At 39.0% G+C, this 25,617-nt stretch overlaps 1 protein-coding gene across 3 annotated transcripts in view; it reads right to left on the reverse strand.

Moving 5' to 3' along the window:
• Positions 1-3,986: 3,986 nt before the first annotated feature.
• The window catches only part of KIAA1456 (KIAA1456 ortholog), a 39,483-nt gene continuing 17,852 nt past the window's right edge, over positions 3,987-25,617 (reverse strand). For all 3 annotated transcript variants that reach the window (XM_004682457.2, XM_012724743.1, XM_012724744.1), the window contains exons 2-5: positions 18,425-18,523; positions 13,847-14,001; positions 10,059-10,232; positions 3,987-5,974 (exon numbers count right to left, since the gene is read on the reverse strand). In XM_004682457.2, the coding sequence (XP_004682514.1) occupies positions 4,950-5,974; positions 10,059-10,232; positions 13,847-14,000 (1,353 nt within the window). In that variant the 5' untranslated portion in view covers position 14,001; positions 18,425-18,523 and the 3' untranslated portion in view covers positions 3,987-4,949. The remainder of the gene's footprint in view (positions 5,975-10,058; positions 10,233-13,846; positions 14,002-18,424; positions 18,524-25,617) is intronic.

Raw genomic sequence — 25,617 nt, forward strand, 5'->3', positions numbered from 1 at the left:
AGGCCATAGGTGCATGGGCCAAGAGAGGATTCATCTGAGACAGAATGGGGAGCAGAACAGGCTGACTGACGAAGTACACTGCTGAGGGGAGCAGCGGGTGGGTCAGATGTGGTCACCTCCGGGGCAGGCGGGGATCGAACTCATGCGGAAGTGGCTTAAGTTTCTTAGTGCGGTGCTTTAACCCGCTGAGCCACCAGGGAGGGCCGCAAGTAGCATTTTTTAAAGGTACATTTATATATAACTTAATTCAGGATAATATGTAAGCATTCACCTGACACCATTTTTGGAATACTTATGACAAAGAGATCCTCAATATTATTGCTTAAGGCAAGTCGAGTATCTTCAAATTATGATGACAGTCAAGATATTTTACATCAATCTATGCTTTTAAAACTATTGCTTCTGGGAAAAACTAAACTAACAGTATATTGTAGTAAAAAGGGGGCTTCCCACTTTACAAGTATGTACATGTGAACACGAGAACTCATCGAACTTTACAATTCTATCCCCAAACAAAAGGACCTAAATAGTGAAATAGGCTTCTCTAAAATTGCCAGTTTAATGTTTTCATGAGTACAGAGAGGGCTACTTTTTTCTCAGTCACTAGTGACAGCAAACATTAGATGTCTAGAAATAAATACATATTTACAGAACATACTTAAGAGAACAACTTAAGAAAGTGGAACCCTCCCTGGTGGCACAGCAGGTTAAAGTACTGCACTGAGAAGCTGAAGCCACTTTGCATGAGTTCGATCCCCGCCTGCCCCGGAGGTGACCACATGGCGCGGCAGATCTCTCCTGACCCGCCCGCTGCTCCCCTCAGCAGTGTACTTCGTCGATCTGCCTGTTCTGCTCCCCACTCTGTCTCTGGTGAAGCCTCTCACCGCCCCTGAGCCTCTGGCCTGTACCCCAGTTCAATCTTTAAAATTTAAATAAATTTTAAATAAATCTTAAAAAAAAAAAAAGAAAGGAAGTGGAACCTTTCATGCTATTCAGTGTCTCAGAAACCCCACTGGTGTGCAGGAAGCCTGCACTCTGGCCATGGTTCATGTGACTAAGGAAAGCAAGCCTTTCCTAGTGGAGCTCGGCATATATGTAAACAGGAAGTGGACTGGAAGTAGGTGGATTCTTTCAGTAGAGAAATGCCTGCCATTCCACCAATTCCCCCTGGAGCATAAATATAAATATAACATTCTAGGGATTCAGCCTTCAACAGTGGCTATAGATTCAGTGCAGTGAACATGTCTTCTCTGTGTGGAGGTGATAGCAGAGAACATCCACTGCTTCATGTGGATGAATTAATTATTAGTTGGGGGCCGGGGGTAAATTTTATTTTCCCCAGTTCTGATTGAAGGGAAAATATATATATTGCCAAATAGGGGTTCAGTTTGACAACCACTAGTCACTTAGTAGTAAATTCAGATTGGCCAGAGAGATTGTATTACAGCTTTCATCTCACCCAGACGAAGTGATTATAACTGAAAAATCACCTCATTTGGACAATGAGGTGCAGCTTCGGCGGTGGGGGGGCAGTATGTGTTGTGACTGAAGTGGCTGATGTTCCTACTAATGCATCACATTCTGTGGGATCTGTGGTGAATAAAAAAAAAAAATAGGACAATTCACAGCTAGAATTTTCTCTTCGATTAGCTCTCAGGTTTCTATGTTTGTGCTCTTGGTGCCATGCCAAAACTTTCCACTGCATTAGAATTTTGGTCCTTGGTTGGTGAGGATTCTTTTAAAATAGCTCCACTCCAGTTTTATAGAGAACTGAGATTGCAAATGTTGAGTTCATAGTATCAAACCAGTAGTGATAAATTTGCATTATGACATGGGTGAGAGGAGAAAAGCGTTTTGGGTTGGGATTGGCCGATGCTTCCATAATTCCTTTCCACTCCCATGCTTTTTCTCCCTGCTAGATGGGTGTATGGTAACACTTACCTCATATGCCCTTAGAATAGGATAAAGCTGGATTCATGCACTTTTTTTCTTTTTGAGAAGGATTAGAGTTATGGCATTTGAAATCTTAAGTTTACATTTCAAGGATGTGATAAATACTTGTCATTCAGTAATTTTTTAAAAGATTTATTTATTTATGCATCCAAGAATTGGGATATAGGCCAGAGGTGCAGGGGGTGAGAGAATTCAGAGTCAGAGTGGGGAGCAGAACAGGCAGACTGACTGAAATACTGCTGAAGGTAGTAGTAGGTGGGTCAAGAGAGGTCTGCTGCACCATGTGGGTTACCTTCCTGGCTGGGGATCAAACTTGTGCAGCAGTGGCTGCAGCTAGCTTCACAGTACTATATAACCTATCACATCACCAAGGAGGGCCCTCATTCTGTAATTTCTAATGAAAGCAGTGTTTATACAACGGATTGACATATGGGAAAAATTGAGTGCAATTGCAGATAGGGTAAAAAATAATTTGTGAACACCAGCTGCCAGTCTGAGGTGTTTGCATTTTATTCTCTAGGACACACTACTTTCTCAAATGTGTTCCACAGAATGCTTGTGCTAGAAGGTTTCAGATGTCCAGAGCTAGCTGCATTGGGCTTAAATTAAGTCTAGGTTTAGTTTAGGCGAGGCCTTAAGTATGCCAGTGTGCACTCTAATTCTCCAAGAGGGGAGACTATAAAGTGCATTTCTCAAACTAAATAATACTTGGTTGTAGATACATAAGAAAAATGTTCCAGATGGACACTTCCTGGTCAGCTACTTCTAATATTCCATGGACACTCAGCCACCTGGTACTCACTGCCTTCTATTATATGTATTTGGCACATGACAGAGTTTAGTTAGCAAACAGAATGAATGAAATACCTGAATGGCCCTCACTTTTCTCACCTGTAAAATGGGAAAAGAGTAATACAATCGTCAAAGGATTGAAAGGTTGATCACAGAGCATCATTGTGTGAGCAATGACCCATTTTTTAAATTAAAAATCAAATTGATAAAGATTTATGAAATGAAACAGTAAATACAAGAGATGGGGGAAATATGTGAAGGACAACTATCCAGTTATTGTCTGGAGGTGTTATCTCTGTATAACTTTGCTGAAGTCCACTGTAAAGGGTATAATCCCACTTACCCTGTTAGGTTCTTAGAATCTGTCTAGCTTCAAAACCGGGTGTAAGAGGTGTTAAGAGCCAGCCAAACTTTTCAGATCTGAATCCCAGCCCTGCCTCTTTTATACATGTGATTATTGAAATAATTTGTTTTTTTTTTTTAAGATTTATTCATTTATGCATACAGTATTAGGCTACAGGCCATAGGTGCATGGGCCAAGAGAGGATTCATCTGAGACAGAATGGGGAGCAGAACAGGCTGACTGACGAAGTACACTGCTGAGGGGAGCAGCAGGTGGTTCAGGAGAGGTGTGCTGCGCCATGTGGGTCTCCTCCAGGGCGGGGATCAAACTCATGCTGAAGTGGCTTTGGCTTCTTAGTGCTGTGCTTTAACCCACCCGGGAGGGCCCTGAATTAATTTTTTTCTGCCTAAGTTTCCACATCTGTAAAAGGGGAATAATTAGTATTCTTACTTCACTGGGTTGTGGTGAGGATTAAAAATAAAATAATAAATGTAATATAGTAAGAAACATTATCTGCTCTTACTATTATTTCAAATTTTATATGTAATAGATGAAAACTCAGGCCTATTATAATTTGTTCTTCCTAGACTGCAGCTCCTTGGTTTCTTCCTAAATGGATAGCTCACAGCATTTTTTTTAAAGAGTTATTTATTTATGCATACAGAACTGGGGTATAGGCCAGAGGTGTAGGAGCGGTGAAAGGGTTCACCAGAGACAGATTGGGGAACAGAGCAGGCCAACTGATGAAGTACACTGCTGAGGGGAGCAGCAGGCGGGTCAGGAGAGGTCTGCCAGGCCTTGTTCATCACCTCTGGGGCTGGGGATGGAACTCATGCTGAAGTGGCTTTGGCTTCTTAGTGCTGTGCTTTAATCCGCTGCACCACCAGGGAGGGCCCTCAGGGCTTATTTTTAAGGAGCACACTCCCCTACCAAGTTCAACAACTGTTAGACTAGACTCTTTGTTCTCTTACAGAGAGAGGATTTTTCTTAACAACAACCACCACCACCAACCCCTGTGTTTATTCTTTTTATTATTCTTAAAGACAAATACATTACCGATAGGAGCTGATTTACATTTGAAATTTTTTGCCCATTTAACTGATGATCAAATTTGGAAAGATATAGAAAGGCAAACTAGAAACAAGAATGTTATATCATCTTGCAAAGGATGTGTGATTAAAAAGGAAGACTAACCCTATGAGCTACTCCAAGATATTTCTTAAATGGCTTGATAGCTACTATGACATGCTAGAGTCATTTCATCACTATTTAAAAAGTCATTTAAATAGACCACTTGTATGATTCCCACTCTAATATTTATTTTGATTGCATCCTTTGTCCATGTTAATTTTTCCCAAGTCACTGACTGTGTGGAATTCCTCAAATAGGCCATTGAGGCATCCAATGTACTTTAGGGCCTCCCAATAATCCCCTTAATGTTCCCCTGTACTTCCAACAGTGTGCCTGTGCAGTGATGCCAGCAAGTAAGAGAAAAGGAAAGGGAAAGACACCGTTTGACCCAGCCCTACTAATGGAGTCTGACTTTTCAAATTAATTCATACAGCACAGTAAAATCTATAACCGAGCAAGGTAAAGGATTTGAATTCACTTATGACTTGTATTTGCTCGTAAGGACAGTCGTATGGGTGGGCAGGGTTTTTTTTAGTGATATTTATATTAGTTGGCTCTTTCTGAGTGCTTTCCATGTGACAGTTCCACAGAGAAATTATTGGTAATGTCTGGATGCACCGAATTCTTGTGCTCAGATGAATGAAAAGCTGCTGCTAATAGCGAACTTTTATTTAAACTCTCTTCTGCCTGAGTGGGAGGCCATTCCTGAAAGTTACTTAAAATGACCCTATCAATCACAGTTTTCCTTTTTCTCTGCAATGATACACCAGTTGCCATGGTCATTCCCAGAGCTCAGAATATGGAGCTCCGCCACATTCTCCTCTACCAAGCCACAGAGCTCACCCTCTCTGAACACATGGTAATAGCGCATGAAGGCTCTGGAATCCAAAATGTCAGGCTGTTCTTTGACAGAAATTGCCTCATCCGGGTTGGAATCTGTGGAACTGACTGCAGAAATCCTTCTCAGTATTTTACCAGCAGACTGGTTACCTTCCTCTGAGTTTCCTGCATCTACACAAGTCTCCTGGGTGGTGCTATCCAGCCAGTTCCCATCTCTACTTCTCCTATCTCCTTTGTGGTCTCCATTGAGATGTTTCATTGTGTTTGGTGCTCTCAGCCACTCCAAATGTTTTTGAGGTGTTTCCACAAATACATCTTCATCTATATTTTGCTCCCTCACTGAAAATGGCTCTTGGTGATCACAGTCTAAGCTAGAGCTTCTGGAAGGCTGGCTGGACACAGGGGCCCTGGACCAGCCCTCTGTGTTTCTCAAGGGTCTCACTCTCTCAACTTGCTTCCTCAGAGTTGATTCGTCTAAAGATCTGGAGAAAAACCAGGAACGAACAGATTTTCCTAGTGTGTCATAGAATCCATTTTCTTCCTCGTCTCCCTTAGAAAGAGCTGTACAGCAGGCTCCAACCATCACAGGGTCATGGTCCAGGCTGTGGGACCGTTTTGAATCACAGCGCTCTTTCAAACAAACCGAACAGCTACTCTCAGGGCCAGGAAGCAGGGAGGGGTGGCTGCTTTCTGGGCATCCACACTGATTTTTTCTCCCAGGCAGGTTGGAGTCTGAGAAGAGCTGGGAACACAGGGCCCTGTTCCAGGGCACGAACACATCTTGCTTCTCAAAGTGCCGTTTCTTTTGTTCCATGGCCCAAACATAAATCATCAGCTGCCCTCCTGGGACCAGCACTCTGGCCATTTCTTTGATTGCTCTGATTCTTCTTTGTTTTGTAGAAAAATGATGTATGACTGAAAAAAGAAGAAACTAAATTTCAGTTTCTACACACATACATGAATGTACCTGTACACTAGTATTGCCCTTTATAACAGTGATGCCATTTTGACATGTAGGAGAGCCCCCTTGTCTCCCACAGGCAGTGGGGACAGTGCAGGCCTGGCTTTAGGAGGGACATACTTTGGCTCCTGTACTTCTTAGATGACAGATCTTGGGCAATAATTTAACTTCTATAGATTTTAAGAGGTTTTTCCTGCATATAATAAGATACCTAAATCATGTGTAAATTCTTCTTTACTTCCAAAATCCTATGAATTTTGTTTATCAGAAAGAGGGTCAGTGTGAGTCAGTATAATTTGCAAGAGAAGTATACTGAGTGTTCCTTAGTGAGGTTCTGTGAAGTCATTCATTGCTTTCAGGAATGGTTGATACCTCTCAAGCACCAAAATGTTTACTCCACTAATCAGTGTTCATAATCTTTTTAAAAAGATTTATTTATTTGTGCATACAGAACTGGGGTACAGGCCAGAGGCTCAGGGGCGGCGAGAGGCTTCACCAGAAACAGAGCGGGAGCAGAACAGGTAGATCGATGAAGTACACTGCTGATGGGAGCAGCGGGTGGGTCAGGAGAGGTCTGCCATGCCATGTGGTCACCTCTGGGACAAGCGAACTGATGCTGAAATGGCTTTATCTTCTTAGTGCTATGCTTTAACATGCTGCACCACCAGGGAGGGCCCAGTGTTAATAAAATTTAATAAAACAAAGAAGTTGAGAAATCTGTTAAAGTTGGTTTTCTCCTTTAAATAATGCACAGAAAAGGCAGCCAACCATAAGTCCCAATGATTATTTTTAATTTTTAAGAGTTAACGTAATATGAAATGGTCGTGAATATTTTTCAGCAATTCAACTTATAGATCTTCAGTTTACTTCTAATCTTGCCCAGGGAAAGTAAAAGTTGAGCAGCATGGCTTTGCTCTAGTTTTAAGAGTGTTATTAGACATTTAAAAAAAAAAATCAAACAACAGTGCTAGTGTCTTTGTTCTTAGGGGTCATTAATCACAGTACTGTGGCAAGAAAAAACATTAGTTAGTGCACAGCGAAATCCCTCTTGCAGATATGTGTAGTGAGGGAAGAATAAATGGTGAAACAGAGATTCTCTTACCTTTCTAATCACTTAACTTCAGTAGATCCCAGACTGATCCCCCAACTCATCCCTAGAGCAAGAGCCCTTGTGAATGGTAATTTGAAAGCATATGCTCCTACAAGCAGAGTCTTGGTTACTGAGCTAAAAGGCAGCACTGGGTCAGGACTAAGATGTGGGGCAATGCTAATGCCTAGATTTAGCTGTCACTACTCATGGCTCTTTGTGGCTGTTTGTATCTCCCATAACTTGCACCTGATTTACTCTCAAATATCTATGGGTATATTTTAAAACTTCATTGGATTAATGTTATCTGTGGATTCTGTATTTGAACATTCAGCTATTCCCTAAAATTTTTGTGGTCCCCAATCAGTACGGTCAGAGTTTTGTGGTCATTTCCTGACATGTACTGAGTGGCAAAAAATCCAGACCTTCCAAGGAGCAAGTCCTAGCTGAGGTCTGTCAAATATCATGATTCTGTATTCTTGTTTCAGCTCTGGGGCTGTAAACAAGTGATCTTTTCATAGTCTACTTAGTGCCATCACTTTTGCATTTTTGTGCAACTGATTAATGATCCTGCTGTGTACAGTGCCCCTGGGGTATAGTGCTGAGTGCTAAGTGTTCCTGAATGTAAGTGGTTATGAGCTGTTCTTTCAGACAGGCATTATAGTGCTGCTGACCACAAGTTCAAAATTAAATAAGGTATCTTTAAAACAAAGTTATTTACTGATCAGTTGACCCTCCCAAGATGACCAGAGGTTCACTCAACTATTTCCCCTGGGAGCAATGGTTTGGGATTAACTAATTCAGTGTTCCTGGTAACTTTATAGAACATAACTGTGAATAATGAGAATTAAGTATTCATTTTGGGGGGCGATAAAAGAAAAACAAATTCCACCATTTTAAAAGAACTAGTTTATAATAATGATCTCTTGTTAGAAGATTCAAAAGTCTTCGTATTTCAGGATTCTGGGCTTCAAAAGAAGTTTCTTTCTTTTTTTTTAAAGGAAGAAAAGTCTTCATATTTATATTTGTTTTTAAAAGTTTGTATTATGTTCCATATCTATTTTTAACTTGTGATACTAAGTAACATTTAAGTCTAATGTTTTCGAAAAAGAAAACATTTTTAACGAAAAATTCCTTTTGTATTTAAACATGCACATACAATGTTCTTTTCAGAAACATTGCAAAGGTAAACCAAGATGGGCATAAAGAGATATCAGTAAAAATTATCAATGTGAGAAAACTATTTTTTATTTTAAAAATTTAAAAAAATTCCTATTTTGTTTAAAAAAACATAATCACAGAGGGAAAAACTAGTGTTAAATATATGTATCCTATGGAAATGTATTTCTGCTGAAAGTCTAGAAAACAGGTTGAACCCAATACTGGATTCCAGAATCATAAGATCATATTTAAAGTTCTGTTAAATCTTGATATTTTGTATTGTATTGTTATTTAACTTTCAAGTATGTATGTCTCATCTCTCTAAGCATTTGCAATCCACAGGTTTTGCAGGGTTTTTCTTCTTCTTCTTGCAATTCATAAAAACATTGTGTTTCTAATTAATAATGCAATTAATAATGCACCTTTAATTAGAAAATAGCAACTAGGTGTGTTCTCTTTCTGCTAGCAGGTATGTGATAAACTGAAAGCAGAGAGGGACCTAACCATGAGCACAGGGGTATCCCCAGTGATAAGGATGCTGGGTAGTGTCTCCATGTGACAAGAACCGTATGGCCCAATGACACATAATTGTATGTAGCTTTCCAGACCAAAACTAATATAAACTGAAAAGGAGCAAAGATTGTAGCTGGCTGACTTTTGTCCAATTTCTAATTTTTAAGTGGAATGATCACACCAAAAGCATTCTTCCCATTAGAAGTCCTCCTTTTAGTGCTGACTTCCAAGATTGGACTTAGCAGTTTGAACTTGCAAAGAGGTAAGGCTGTCACAGACCAGGTTTCCATGATAACTATCTCTGACCAAACCTGTCCAGTTCTAAAGTTATGGCAGCCAGGCTTGCGTCCCCTCACTATGCAAAATATAATTCCCATTTATTGTTGAATAAATCAACTTTTCACTTATTTCAAGAAATGGATGTATTTCCTTAGTCATTCAGTTTTATAAATGATCATCTTGCTTTGATAAACCTCGTTATATTCAAATAAAGAAAACAATTTAAAATTGTATTAGAGTAAATAATTTGCTAGATGAAAAATTCTTTTGTTTTGCAACAGAATTTGCCATATCACTTCCTTAAATAGCAAGTTTCCCAGCATATTTCAATGACTGTTGTACCAAGTTTCAGGAATACATATTTTGAGTAACAGCAGTGTCACCTGTGTATATTTTAGGCATGGATTTTTGTTGTTTCTTTTCATTTTTGGCATGTGTGCCTCGGGGCACACTTTTTAGATATAAGAAACGTAGTCCCTAGATTTATGAACAATTGCTGGCAGCTAGAAAGCACACTGGCAGTATGAACATATGCAATCTGGACCAGGTAGGTAACATCTTCCCCAGTGACTTGTGTAGCAGTTGAGTGGCAGGTGACATGACTTGTGCTTCCAGGTAGCACTGGATATATTAGACTTGCAATATTCTGTTAATAGTAATTATTACTTCTACAGCTCTACATCCTCTTGGCAAAATCTGATTTCATTTTAGTATCATAAAATACTATTTTTAATGAGTAAAATGTGTCTAATACTTTCTTATAAAAAAAGGAAATCGGAACAAATCACCAAAATAAGAGTTTGAATGTTTAACTGGTAAAACAATCAAATGTATACTTAAGATCAGTCAATAATTCAACCAGTTGAAATACTATTAAAATGAGATAAAGTGAATTACACTGAACTCTGTACAAAAACAGAGGGTGAGCTGTGGAGTGGTCCCAGCTACGTCACATTATTCTCATGGCAAATAGTGAGCACATGGCTGGGCTGCCTTACCTCCAATGGAGATGATGGCATCGAAGCCCTGATCCCTAAAGGGGAGATTAAGGTTGTCACATACCATGACTTCACATCCTCTACTCCGGGCAATCTCTACCAATGGCCCGCAGTAGTCACAGCCCAGGGTATGTACCTGGCTGTTCACCTTAAGATACTTTCCAGACCCACAACCTACAAGAGAAAAATCTGTGTGAAATGTTATCCTTATAAAGGGTATATATGGTATATATGGATCTGTAATGATATAGATGATATAAAATGGAGACATATAACACTATAAATGATATCCTTATACGATGCAGTACAAGAACTACTTTTAAAATTTTTCACAGAATTTTCTGTCAAATTGCAGAAACACAAATAATTCAAGACTTGTATAGCCCAAAGATTTAAGTCATTCAGAGCTTACTGCTATTACAATGAAGAAGGTAGTAACTTGAATAACCATTATGAAACAAGCCATCTATACATCTAGTGTCATTTAATTCCTTTCCCAGAAATTTTAAGATACCATTGGAACTGATATTTGTATCTTCTGGTATAGATTTTTCAGCCTGATATTTTCCTGAAGAAAAATCTAGTTTATTAAAAAAATATTACTTTGCTCTGTCTGAAATATGTCATTAAATCACACACTCTTTAATATCTCCTCTTCAAAAGATGCTGTTGAAAGCTAATACTTCCAGATGCTAGCTAAGATAGTGAACAGTATATGCATAAAAATAAGATTGTCAAACATTATTTTTTTCAGTGTATAAGATAGATATTGAAATAGTTTCAATCTAATAGTCACTGGGTTCTAAGTATGCTTATGATCTCAATTGTAATCCCTGCAGGTTTCCTATCACCAAGTCACCCATGTGCCATCACCATAATCCCGTGCACTTCCCTTCCCACCCCGTTTTTGATCCCATTCCCCACTCCACCCCCACAAAATGTCTCTGGTATATGGGTGTTCATTATTCTTATTATTTTCTCGCCTGGTCCATTATACTCCTGCTATGAGTGAAACCATCCAGTATGTTTCTTTCTCTTTTTGGCTTATCTCGCTAAGCATGATCTTTTCCAGCTCCATCCAAGTTGCTGCAAAAGACATGTGTTTCTCTTTTTTGGTTGCTGAGTAATATTCCATTGTATATATGTACCACATCTTTCTAATCCAATCATTCTACTTTCGGGCATTTGAGCTGCTTCCATGTTTTTCCAGTTGTAAATAAAGCAGCAATAAACATGGGGGTGGAGCTATCTTTTTCAATCAGTGTTCTTGTGTGTTTTGAGTAGATACCTAGGAGTGGGATTGTTGGGTCATAGGGAAGCTCCATGTTTCCTAATGCTATTTATTTTTAAGGGTAGTAGTAAAATTCCTAAATGAGAGGCAATTATTCATTTCTTTAGGTGCACATACAGAAATGTTAGAGGGGAAAGATTTTATCCTAATGAGGAGAATAAAAATATTGCCAGGCATTGTCACCCTATTATCTTCAATATGCAAGAAATAAATCAGACCACCTTGGTACTGAGGCAACCTCCAGTACATAACCATCATTCCCCTGTAAGATCTTATGGTAACTTTTCACAATACCGAAGAGGGGCGGTATCACATGCTCACATTCCCCTATATTTTGTATTCTGCAGCATATTATGATTAAGGAGGGAAACATTTAATCACATTAAATTATTTTAACTCCAGTAAATATTTTGGCCAAGGTAGGCAAGACTTTGGAAAATAATTGAATCTGAATGCTCCCTCTGAACTTTGCAGAAACAACTATATTTTTTAAATTGAGGACTTTGCTAAGAACTTATCAGAAAGAAAATTCTCTTTTCCTATGGTAAAAGAAGTTTATACCCTATTTATTTTCCATTTCATATGGCTTTCTTCTGGCCAGAAGAAAGAATACGTTTTCATTCTGTGTGGTTCTGCCATTTAATAAGAGTAGCGAGTTTTATGGCCTCATAAAAGACTAATGATTAAAGTGTGATTTAACAAATTATATCTGACCATAGTGATGGGGACTAAATGCACTGAGAGTTAAGTAGCAAAGATAATCTTCATTACTGAGCAGTCATTTTATTATAGATTCAAAAATAAAATGTTTAGAACTATTAGAACTATTGTTTCTGATATAAGGTAAAAAGATAGCCTTGTTCATAAAGAAATCAGCTCACTTTTCTCCTGCTTTCTAAACTAATGCAAGTAAAGATTTCAAATCATAGAATGACTACTTTACACCATCTAATGGCCTGAAGTTGTCTAGTCCATTTCAAGTAGAGGTATTGTCAGAGTTGCACAGACCCCAGTATTCCCTGAGATCTTCTGCATCACTGTCTTTGTTAACACTGAAGTTCTTTTTACTTAGGCTGCAGTTCCTAATCACTGATATCTGATACCTATTCCCAAGAATGAATCTCAATTAAGAGCCATTCTTACACATTTCAGCAAGTCAGCTTGGTTGAGGAATGGGGTGATATGGTTAATAACACCACAGTCAGTGAAAAGTTGTGCCACTGAAAGAGTGAAACAACCTAGAGAATTTCTGTAACAACAGCAAGAACTCGATTACCTCTAGATGATTTTTACCTATGCAAAGTTTTATTAGTAGTTAATTAAAAATTCCTAACCTAATGACCAGTCAGTTAACCAACACAACAAGTAGTTCATGACTTTAGCTAAATGAAAAACCTGGAAGGATAAAACTCTTTGGAGATCCTCATATTCTCCTACTCTTTTCTTCTTCTAACTTCCTTGGTTTCTTTCTTTTCTTTTCTTTTCACTTATTTCTTTTTGTGCTTCAACTTGGTTTTAATAAAATAAGCTTTACAGAAAATTTCACTTTGTTTTAAAACATCTCTTTCATTGTACAGTGAAGATATTATTTATTCACCTATTGGAGAGTAAAACTAGAAATAGTTCAATTCAAAACATAAATAGGTAAAGAAATATTTACTATAGATAATTATATTCACAGAGGTGTTTCATGAATCTTATATCAATATTTGCAGTAGCAAAATAACATATTTATCTGTTATCATGGAGCAATTTGCATAAAATGCCATGCAGGTTTTATTAGCAAGTTTTATAAGCACAAACAAGGAATGATCTCCAGGATATATTAGACAAATGTAGGACTCCCACGAGTGCTGCCTGCGTGTAGTTGCTAGAACACAGTTTTAGATGGGCATGACCAAGGTGAGACTCCAGCCACATCGTAAACCTTATAAGGCCTTAGATCTATTAGGCTGTGTTTTACTTTGTCTTAATTCAGAAGAGGACACAGAGTCAGTCTCCCAGGCAAATCAGTGGTTATGATGATATAATATGTTTAAAGATATACTATAAATGTAAGACCCTGACAGAATACTTAAGGGAAAGGATGCATTAAATTAGTAAGAAGCTATAGAGCCTTTTCTAAGATCCCACAATTCTGGCTTTTCTTTTGAAGGCATGATAGTCACTTAAGATAGCCATCAAAACGCTGTGTTTACAAATATGACTCTCAATTTCAAATGATCAGTTTCACAAGAAGTCATTTCAATCCTGATTTTTTTCAGTGTCAGGTTGACTTCATTGCAGATGTGCACAGCTCTGAAAAGACTGCTGCTGTCCAGTATAGGAAGTAAGGTGGCTTGTTGACAAGAATTCTGCCACAAAATGATAAGCTTGGGTTGTAGTATGCCTAAGACACAGTTTCAGACTTCTGGCGAGAGCAAAACTGAAAAATTAAGCTGAAACGGAAAGACACATTGGGGTATATTTCAGGCTGTGTGGCACAAGTACGGGTTACCTATATCGGCGATGAGGCTGCCTGGCTTCTGCTCCTGGAGGAACTGGCGGACCCGAGGCCAGGCTTTGCTCTGCAGATCACTGAAGTAAGGAGCAGTGCTTTCATAGACTGCATGTACATGCTGCTTCTCCAACTGGGCAGCTTCATGATCCATCCTGGTGAAAACAGAAAACCACCAGAGGGACCAGGTCCGCTTATGCACCAGAGGTGCTGAAGGAACACCTTTAGATTTCCTAAAAGGGAGAACCAGCAACTGCAAAGGTTGTGCTGTTATTTATATTTTCTTACTAGCTGCAAAGAACAAAGCCAGCCCTGTAACCTCACCAGTGTTGTCAAAAAACAAGCAGATGCATTGTTTTTACTTGCAAATCTTTAGAAAATGATGGTTTGGGGGAAAGAGCAATCTCTGTAAATCCCTGTGCAAGATCAATGTTTCATTTAAGAAGTATATATAAAAATCTTACTACAGGTTCACTTTGAATAAAATCTTTATCTGATGCTGAATAGATTGACAATGTCTAATGGATAGCTCATCATTTTTACACAATCACTGTACCCAGATGATTCTACCTTTTATTGACTGACATAATGTTGGCTTACATAGCTGTTATCATTTGGGGAGCATAGCGTCTCTGCCCTTTGGGTGTCGCTACCACAGAGCTCCCACCACCAAGCAGCCACCACCCTCCACTATCATCCATGGGGCTCCCTTCCCACTTTGTTCTTGTCCCACCCCCTCCTCCTGTCTGTGGGCCTCAGCAATTCCTACATATCATGATGATTCTATTTTAGAAAAGTGTTCATTTCTTGACTGAATTGTTTCAACAATCTATAAATAGATTTTTCTTTTGGCCCTGCAGTCCCTTTCTATCCCACCATATGTATTTTTAAAGTAATAATGTTGCTTCCTATTGCTTAGACTTATTTAAAGATATTTTATAGCTTGTCTGATCAAGTTCAGGTGTCTTGGGAGAACATAAAAGGTCCTTTCTGGCCTCCTCTCAACAACCATCCTGCTGCCGTTTCTCACCATCCTTCCCAGCATACGAAGAGCCTCTAGTACTCAACAATTCATGTTTCTTTGTTGTTGTTGTTTGTTTTAGGTAACACTGTTTGTCATCCCTGGGCCTGATTAGATGCTGTACTTTGCCTGGGTAACCTCGACTCTCTCTTGGTACAGCTTCATGCCTGCCAGAAAGCTCTTAAGCTTATTCTTACCTTCTCATTGGACAACAACAACCAGAAAGGGGTGGGAAATATGTAAGAGTAGATCTTACAGCCTCTGCTGTTTCAGGCGTGGTCTTTCAATTACTCTCATGGCACAGGATTGAAGAAGAATTAGTTGGGAGCTCAAACTGACTTGTTAATCCATCGTATGAATATATTTTCAATCACAATGAAGAAACAATTTGGCTTTTCTGGTACATATCACTAGTTCAGCCCCATCGTTTGGCTCCTGTTGCACCACCCCGTGCATCTCTCTACAGATTACAAAGGGCTGTAATAATCTTTCGGATATTATTCTGTAGCAGTAGCTAGAACGTCCTATAGAACAAGAGTTTGTGACTTAATGCTGACTCCCTCGTACTTAGCACACTGCAGACTTTCATTAGGCAAACAAACAGAAATAATCAGAACCAGGAACAGGCTTTAACTCTGAGGGTAGCACGGGTTTTGGCAGAAGGAGCAATGAATTTTGGTGGCAAGAGAAGGGAACCTTTACCCAAAAGCTTGCAGATGGGAAGTTGGTAAAAGAAGGTATTGTCCCTGGACAACCTCTGAGACCTGCCCTCATCACCTCTTTGTCCCACCCTGAGAAATTGGAAGCACTGGGGTAAGAGGTTGTCTGATTAGCTACTCAACCATAAAATATTTTCCTTCCCCTCCCCCCAGCTTAGTATTTAGGAAATGTCTAGTGTAGACACTCTCTGAGATCACATAGATACCTTTTTTCTCATACTCACACCCACCAATTCTAGCAGCTCTTTTGGGCTCCTGCCCAAAGTAATTATTACTACAACTGTTGCCAAATGGTGATGTTCTAATTCCTTCATTCCTTCTTGCAAGGAAGAACTTTTTAGGATACAAAAGCAACCTAGCAGTAGGTTTTCTGAATTATGATAGAACTGCCCACAGCTCCTGCAAAAAAAAATCTGGCAAACTCCTAACAGAATACTCATCTCATTTGTGAGGTCTGACAAAACTTCCACCTAAATTGAAACAGCTTAAATTGCACCCTCAACTAGAATTTACAAAGTAAACATATGGCTGGCTATAACTGCCTACACACAAGGAAACCCAGACAGTGAGCACTTTGCAATTTAATCAAAATCTCAGTAGGCTGAAGTTTATTTGAATTTTCCCCTCAAGGAATCAATCAGGAAATATAAGTCAAGGAATCCCAGAACAAATAAATTTTACTACATTGTACCTACAACTGTTAAGTGACAATGAAAACCGAGTTGTAGAATTGGGACTATTCACTATGACATTTTTGAAACTGTGGATTTGAATTTCAGCAACATTTTCATGATTTATAGATACAAACAAGTATCTTGTGAGTTTGTTAACGTGATTAAGTTAGCAAGATTAGTATTAAAATGAGAATGCAATGTTGCCAGTGAAGCAAGGAAGATACCATTTTGTTTACCCAGGCTTCCTTTTTGGTATGCTGTCAACTACTACACTCATAAAATACTCCAGATCAAAAGGTTGAGTAGTTAAAGGTGCATTTTGTACCTCTCCTTTGAGAGGTATGCACATAGCATACTACAGGCTTTGAGAAATCCTGCAGATAAGAGTCCTACTTGATCTACGATTTTAAAAGATCACAATAGGTATACTTAACTCCAAGCAGACTATTGATTCTACTTGTCCATCACTACCCTTCTTCTGATAACTTACATCTTTCCCTCGATGGGTGGATGGGCATCAGACCAAATAGGGCCAGTTGTGGTATCCCCCATCATTGGTTCATTGGACACAAGCACTGGTTCCGAGGTCGTGACATGTAGGATTTTCAACTATGTGGGGGGATTAGTGTCCTTAACCTCTACATTGTACAGGGTCAAGTGTATATTTGTGTGTGTTATACATGTACACATATGTGTGTACATATGTACATGTATAATACACAGATATATACACACATACACATATATACATATGTTGTTAAAGGTATATATTCAACAACTCATAAGAAATGTTGACTATCTAGATTATGATAAAATAGAAACTACCATTCCTATTAGAAGATAACTTCATGTAATTCTGTCCTATTTTCTTCTTCATAAATTTAACATTTTTCTTTTCTGATATGATATAAAATCAGAGAAAACTGAATACACTGTTGTATCCCACTTTTAAAACCTAATTTAATATTGGGAGCCAAGTAGTAATTTTAGTCTGCAAACTTCTCCAGTCTTCTCATATATAAACCTCCTAATTCCTATATTTCATAGAATATAAAATATTTTGTATTCTACAAGTTATGACAGTGACTTAATATATGTACTAGATTCTGAAGTTCTATAGAAGAGACTTTTCATGCGCATCTTGTTTTAGTCTATTGGTTCTGGAGACTTAGAGGTCTAAATAGCTTTAATAAATAATGAGTAATAAATGTAAACAATGAAGAATAACTGGGATCACTTGTCAAAATGACATGAAAATAGCTAATATTGAGCAAGTAAATTGTAGTGGAATGGTTTAATAAAGTTTAGTAACATTGTCTTAAGTAGTATGTATTTAATTGAGGCACCATAATCAAAGTTGACTCTTAATGTTTATAATTTTTTCAGGAACAAGATAAAATCATTCAATTTATTTCTCCTAGAAAACATTGTTGTGTTTCATAAAAAACAGCTAATTTTTTGCTTTATTTTTAATTGGTTTACTTAGATATAATAATTGGTTTACTTAGACATATAACAAATTGCACAAATGTTGGTGCACCATTTGCTAAATTTTGACATTGTCTAAACCCATGGGAAACTATGAAGACAAATTTTTGTGAGACAAAACAAATGTAAATATCAGATTATTTTTCTCTGAGTGTAAATTCACAGAAGATAAAATATATTAAAAAGAGAGATAGCATAAAATTGCTTTAAATTTCAAAGACAAATATCAAACTGTATTTGAAAGTGAAAATACAAGTTGATCAGGACAGTTGAAAGGCTTTATTTATATGATAAAAAGAACTTCACTGTACAATACATATTTAATTTTTTTTCATATGTCATTCTTCTAACTTGTAATCTACATGTTATTTTCAAATAGAAATTATACTATAATTTTGTATATGATAATTATCATCTCACAATGTGTTTAAGTCTTAGAAATTCATTTTGTTCTCTAAAAAAATACTATATCTATTCTTGTTCTTTACCTTACCCTGCACAACAGTTATTTTTCACCTTCCTTTTTTTACTTGGTACAAAAATAAACTCCAAGTTACCTTCCATCTTACTAAAAAAGCTAAAATGACAAGATTGGAACTAGCTAGGTTTACTGATATGCAGAGCTCCTTGGAAATTCATATTATTTGAATTGTAGTAACAGCCAAAAGCTACTAACCTGAGTCATCTTGTGATCACAGGAAAATCACTTTTCTTTGTGAACTGAGGCAGTTTCCCCTTTCAGAGGGTGGCAGTTGATTCTCGTGACTTTCTCAATCTAGAATGCACATGCAAAACAGAAGTGAAATAAAATAGGAGGTCCTTCACATGATGGCTCACTTGGTAAGATGGGAATACAGGCCCTATTAAGAAAAACATAAATATTAATGTCATTTTGCACAATAAAAACATTAAATCAGCTACAGGCCAAATTGGTCTTTTAACCTACACCTAAATTACCCAGAGAGTAGAGATTAAAAAGAATTTTTAAACTGGAGAATTTACAAGAATTGTAAGAGCAGTTTATAAGTCAGTTCCCAAGCTTTCTCTAAGACATTCACAGTATTTTCTCCTGGAACTAAATTGAATGATTTCATCTTGTTCCCAGAAAAATTATAAGCATTGAGAGCCAACTTTGATTCTGGTAGCTTAATTAAATGTATATTAACTAAGGACAATGTCACTAAATATTATTAAATCATTCCAGTACAGTTTATCTGCTTAATAATTGTTCATCTCAGCTACTTTCATGTTACTTTGATAAGTGTTTCTAGTTATTTTTTTATAATTTCTTTTCTTTTTTATAACACAGTGGCACTGTCAGGAAATCCATCAGAGGGCACTTATTACAAAAAAGGGAACTTTTATGCCAAAAGTACTTTGTGATGTGGAAGTTTGAGAAGGATGCCTGGTGTGATAGGGAGCATGCATCCTGTAACCCGTGGGGCCTCATGACAGATGGATCTGAACATAGACCACTGTTCTCAACCATTTCCCTGGCCTTCACGACCTTTGTATACCTAGTGCCACAAACTACACCTCATATCCTATATAGTGATTCTCAGAATGGGGTGGTAGGTGTACCCCAACTCCCCCTTGTACCTCACCTAAACCCAATTTTGGTTCCTATTTAACAATTACTAATCTGGGTGTGCTTTACAAAGCTTCTCACTGGTCTCCTCTCTTGGAATTTGCTTATAAATTTGTAATCTCAGTCATTCTTAATCATGTACAGGTGATGATATGCAGCACTGAAAGCCACAAAAGTTGACTTTGTAGAAAGAACATTAAAGAAGGATCTTGAAACAATTTTAGTCAAAGAATCTCATCTTTTCTTTCATAGTTTAGAACCTGCCTTAATCACAAAGGCAATGATGTTTTTTACTGAGCACCCAAGTGTGAGTTCCCCAAACTAAATGCTTTCCTTTTGGACTTAGCCTTTCTTGTCCTGATCTGCAAACCCCAGTGTCTTTGTACCTTCTTTTCAGGCATTCTTGCCCAAATGAATTGTCTGTCTCAGACCTGTTAGTCAGATAGTACAGCAAATGAAGAGAATTTTCCATAGTGCAGGAGGCATTTGTGAGCTGCATGGTAAGTGCAAGGCTGAGAGAATTTTCTCAATCTCTAAATCATGAGATACATCTACAACATCTTTACATATAATTGACTTGCCATATTTACTTAAGTTATGATTCAATTTGTCTCAGTCTGAATTATATTGCCTTCTTCAAGAGTTTTCTGGAAAAAGAAAATAGGCTAGTACCTAAAAACCAGTTTTTCAGATGAGTCCTTTTTATTTCATTAACCATATATCTCGGTGTAGTTAGTATTAAAAGAAGTGCATTTCTTCTCCCTTCCTTCTCGAATAAGTAGGAAGTCGTCTTCTAGGGCAGTGGTTTATAACTCAAACCTTCTGAAATTCTGAGCTTAGCTTTTATAGGAAGAAGGTGAGCACCTCATACTATGGCTCAGGGGTAAAGTCAGTTTTTAGGGAAAAATAATTTCTAGGTTGAATTAAAAATACACCTCCAGGCCCTCCCTGGTGGCGCAGCGGGTTAAAGAACAGCACTGAGAATCTAAAGCCGCTTCCTCATGAGTTCGATTCCCGCCTGCCCTGGAGGTGACCACATGGCGTGGCAGACCTCTCCTGACCCGCCCGCTGCTCCCCTCAGCAGTGTATTTCGTTGATCTGCCTGTTCTGCACTCCACTCTGTCTCTGGTGAATTCTCTCACCCTCCACATCTCTGGCCTGTACCCCAGTTCTGTATGCACAAATAAAATAAAATCTTAAAAAAAAAATACACCTCCATTCAGACAACAAATATTAATTAAATCCCCAGTTTGTATAAGGCTCTAGGAATAAAGATAAATTGGCAGCCCCATTCAGGGATGCAGAATTTAATTTGGAAAAATTTATAAAAGGTAGAATATTAGAATATAATAGAAACTATACTTTTGGGAAAGATACATCATGAAGTCTTCTTGGTCCTCAAACTTATACTTTGCCTTATTTGTTCCTAATAGATGGATAATATGACTAGTATCTATGATCAATATCTATCTGTCTGCCATTAATCCCTTTACAGATTACTAACTACCATGGGCCTTTAGGTTATCACGAGTATTTAAAACCACAAATGCCAAGGACCTACATCAGGTGGGATGGATGTTGTGATCCAGGTGGGGGAAGGAAATTATAGGAGCACACAGGAGAGGCAACTCAGACTCAGCAACAGTGCAGCAATGAAGGCGCCCAGCAGAGCCACCCTGGAGAGAGCAGGGAAGACATCAGGGGAAGCCAAGTGTTGCAGGCATAAGCAAAAAGGGAAGAAGTGAAACCAGTTACAATCTCTCTGATGGGCTTAGTAAATTAGTAACAACAGCAACACACACATACACATACAAGCATATTACTTACTATTATCCAGATCATTATAACCATTTAACATATATTAACTCACTGAATTTTCTCAATAAGCCTATGAAATAGAAACAACTAGTTCTCCCCTTTTTACAGATGAGAAAACTGAGGCACTGAGAACCAAGATGGTTTTCTAAGGTTACATAGCAAGTTAATGGCAAAGCCAGGATTTGAAACCAGAATATTAGATTCCAGAATCCACACTGCTAACTCCACCATTGGTAGCTATCGAGAGAGCGCAGGGTGGGGTGGGGTTGTAGTTGGGGGGGGTCTGGTGCTATCATTGGCTAGAAGAATAGATAGATCAAATAACCACAAAGAACATTTTAGTCTCGTAAAGATTTTCAAAGGTGCTATGTCCAAACTGACTGCACTTAGGAGTAACACATTATCTTCAAAATCCAAATAAAGAGAATGAAATGAGAGAAGATCTGGGTGTGTGTATGTGAGTGGGGGGTGGTGTCGTTGGTTACAGGAGTCGAAAAGAAAAGGCAGGAATCAAGAATTCACACAGCACAATATTGAGGATGAACTTTGTTATCGAAGGTTGTTCCTACACAAGCAACAGGGAGGCCATATTCATTGTAACCTTGATGATTTTGTAGATTAGAGAATACATGAAAGGAAATCAATTATTAGCTTTAAGGAAAAGGAAAATATTACGCAGCTTCCCCAGATACTTGCTGTCAGTATCAATTTGACAAAATCACCTCAGTCTAAGATGAAGTAGTGGGATCCTCGGACAGCAGTTTGGAAGAAGATTATTCTGATATTAAAAAAGGAAAGATGCAAAACTAATGACAAGCCCTAGAAACCTGACTATAGAACTGAGGTACCGAGATTGGGGGGCAGGGGTGAGAGCACTGTGGGTACTTAGCTGGTGGGTGTAGTGTGGTAGCAATACCTGAAGTAGGAGGGGAAGAGGAGACAGATAGCAGAGAGGCATCCAGAGATGGCAAAAAAATCTCAGATTTTAGCCACTTCTTCTGCAAGACCTACTTGGGCAGCAACTGTTACAGAGCACCAGAATAAAAGCCACCTAACGTATCTGAGGCTGGGCATGCACTTCCCTCTGCACATGGCCTGTGTGCACACTGTGTTCACAGGCTCTGCAAATGACATTTCTTCTTTGTCAAGTGGCCCTGCAACCAGGGTGCCCCCTGGCAGAGCCTGAAAGGTCAGAGGAGGGAGCAGGGACCAGGCCCTTGGAGGTTGCTTCCTGTTCCTGTCAGAGCTTCCTGGCAACCGCCCTTACTCAGGCAGCAGCAATTGTTTGTGGTGTTGGTTCCCAAGTGTTCGAGTATCCCAGACACGGCCTTCTGGGCGCCCCTGAGATACCAGCAGCAGCCCGGCCAGGACCCCGTCCTAGAGATCTGTGTCCAGCTTCTCTAGGGACCTGCCCTGAGCTCAGGAGGTATCAGCACTAGCTGGCCAGCATCCCCTTCTCTGAGGTGCTGTCCCATCTCCCCAGCGGCCCTCTTGAGTACCCCAGGTGTGGGACCAGCAATGGGTCCCTACCCCGTCGCCCACATTCTGGTAAACCTGGCTTCTTCCCTGCAATTTCTCCCAGTCCAGGGAGAAACTACTACCTGCAGATGCTGTTGCTGTTCTACCTCCTTTGTTCCCTCTCGGCAGCTTCATTCTCTAATTTCCATTTAACCTATTCCTTGGATTAAATTCTCTGTTCATATAGCCACTGTGGCTTTTCTTTTCCTGGCTGAACTCTAGCACTACTGATATTAAGAGTGGCGTTACTGTACTCTTGCACTATTAAAATTCAGACACTGCATTTTAACGCGGTCTGGAGGCTAAAAAGAGGGTACCACACACAGACAGAGTCAGCAAAGTCCACTGAGTCTTGCATCTCCCATGGGGATGATGCTGTTCCCCAGCTCAGTGGAACTGGTAGAGGAGAGGTGTAACCAGAGGTCATGTAGGGAGTCATGGGGGTCTCACTATGAGACATGCACTTTCCAATCCACCTTTTCCTGGTGTTGCCCAATAAACCCATTTTGTAATTGATTGTTTTTGTTTATGGGTAATAACTCTATGGCAAGAAAAACAAGCAAGCAAACAAGCACTCCATTTCAACATCCTGCCATAGTTATTTGTTAACTGGTATGTAAGCAGGTGACATGAGGATAATTTGGGGTCACTGCTGCACATGGCCTGGCCCATTGTAGACACTGATCATCTTCCTTGTTTAAACAGATATGAATTATTCAACCACAGAATGCAAAATAAAGTCATTTTTGTCATGCAAATGAGCTCGTGATATATAAAAGTTCACCACATCAAATACACGCGGAAAGAAAAAGTTCCTTTGCAAAACTGTGCAGAAATTCTTAACAAAATCCATTTTCTGCCTTTTTTTTTTTTGACTTGTCAGTGAGGATTTCTGGTATTTTTTTTCTCCTACATTAGGGCATAATATCTATGAGCTAGACATTCAGTATGATATGATGATTTATAATAAGTATGTATTGGTCTTTGTCCATTATTCTGCTCCCACGGCTCCCACAAAGCCCCTACAAATTCTGATATGAGCACCACAAGGGTATCTTTTGATATACTATTTAGTTTTGTTCCTAGTTCCTAGTTTTATTCCTAATTTTGTTCCTGAAATAGCTGCAAAGCAGCAAAGGTAGCATGAATATCTTTTGTTATTAAGAATGAGCCCCTTTCAACCATACCTGAAAGGGGGCTGCTGTCGTGCCTCATTTAAGGACTGGCCTTGGAATTTTTAGGTGACTTCCCTATTGCGCAATCCTAAATGAACAGTGGATTTTGAATGCTAGGGACCATGATGAACAAAAACCAGGAGATTAAATCAAGAGATGCAGCAAAAATGAACTCAGGCTTCTTGCAGGGTGAAACACTGATGTAATGATGGCTACAGTATCACTAGGCAGGGAATTTGGGGAACACAGTCTTATATGTGCTCCATCTGTGACTAAAGATCATTATACAGAGCATGACTCTGTTAGTGAGACTGTGGAAAGCCCCTAAGATGGGGATAGTTATGGTGGAAAAAGCTCCATCATTAGATAGGATGGAACTTTCAGGTCCAGACACAGACCTCCAAGAAGGGAGAAGGGTTGTAGGTGAAGTCCAGTGACCAGTGGCCAGTGACCAATGGCCAATAATTTGATCGCATTTGGTTTGTAAACTTTCACATGTCAAGAAATTAGAGTACCTCAAACTCCAAAGAACAGAAGTTCAGAAATCTGTATCTCTTCCATCTGCTTATTCCTGCTTATTCTTCTTAGCTTAAACTGGTAATCTAATTAGTGCAAAGTTTTCCCGAGTTCTTTTTTTAAAGATTTATTTATTTATGCATATGGAACTGGGGTTCAACCCAGAGGTGTTGGGGCAGTGAGAGGCTTCACCGGAGACTGAGTGGGGAGCAGAACAGGCTGATCAATGAAGTACACTGCTGAGGGGAGCAGTGGGTGGTTCAGAAGAGGTCTGTTGCGCCATGTGGATCACCTCCTGAGCTGGGGATCGAACTAGCAATGAAGTAGCTGTGGCTAGCTTGCCGTGCTGTGTCCTAACCCGTTGCGCCACCAGAGAGGGCCAGTTTTCCCGGTTCTGTGAACCACTCTAGCAAATTAGTGAAATCCAAGGAGGGGTAACAGGAACCCCCCAATTTGTTGCTGGAACTGTTGACACCTAAAGAAGAGGATCAGTCACAAAGGGCTGGAGTGGATTTGTCTTCATCAAGATACTATCAGATGAGAGCTGAACTGTAAGACCCCAGCTCGTATCACAAATGCCCAGCGTGTAGAAAACCCCACATGTCTGGGAACCAGAGTGAAGCAGCAGTCAAGGAGACACTTAGAAGGTGTGTCTTCTTTGCATTCAGTTGATCAGCTACACAGTTGAAAAACTGAAACAGCAATATGTTAAAAAAAAAACTTGAAAAGTAGAACTCAGATAATTTTAATGTAATAAAAAAAAAAATGTAGAACACCGAGGCTCAGCTCTGTCACTTACTGACAGAAAGGCTTAGCTTCCTTAGGTATCTGTAATTTCTTCTTAGGTTTACTGGTCATGTCCAACTTGCCCTTCCTCTTTTCAGACACTGATTCTATATACAGAAATATATGCTAACATCTCACAATCACAATATAACTTTCAAGCTTGCAAAACAATATGCAGACCTGGATTTTTTCTTATCCTCTGCCCCCAAACACATTTCTGAGGCTGGAAAACTGTAAAGCAACTGACAGGAAGCAGCTTTGGTGCCAATTTCTACTTCCAGTTCCAAGTGAAATAGTTTTCTGTCGCTCATACTTTTAAGTATGGCAGGATATTTTTGAGATGGTAATCTGTAGAATAGTATTCATTTTTATGACTATGTTAAGCATCTAACATGTTGCAGTACAATGCAAAGCTCAAAAAAGATCAGGTCAGGGCAGTCAAATCTTCTCTTTCATTGACATTTGATA

The sequence above is a fragment of the Condylura cristata genome, unplaced genomic scaffold, assembly GCF_000260355.1.
Source record: "Condylura cristata isolate star-nosed mole 26May11 unplaced genomic scaffold, ConCri1.0 scaffold00014, whole genome shotgun sequence".
Lineage (NCBI taxonomy): Eukaryota > Metazoa > Chordata > Mammalia > Eulipotyphla > Talpidae > Condylura > Condylura cristata.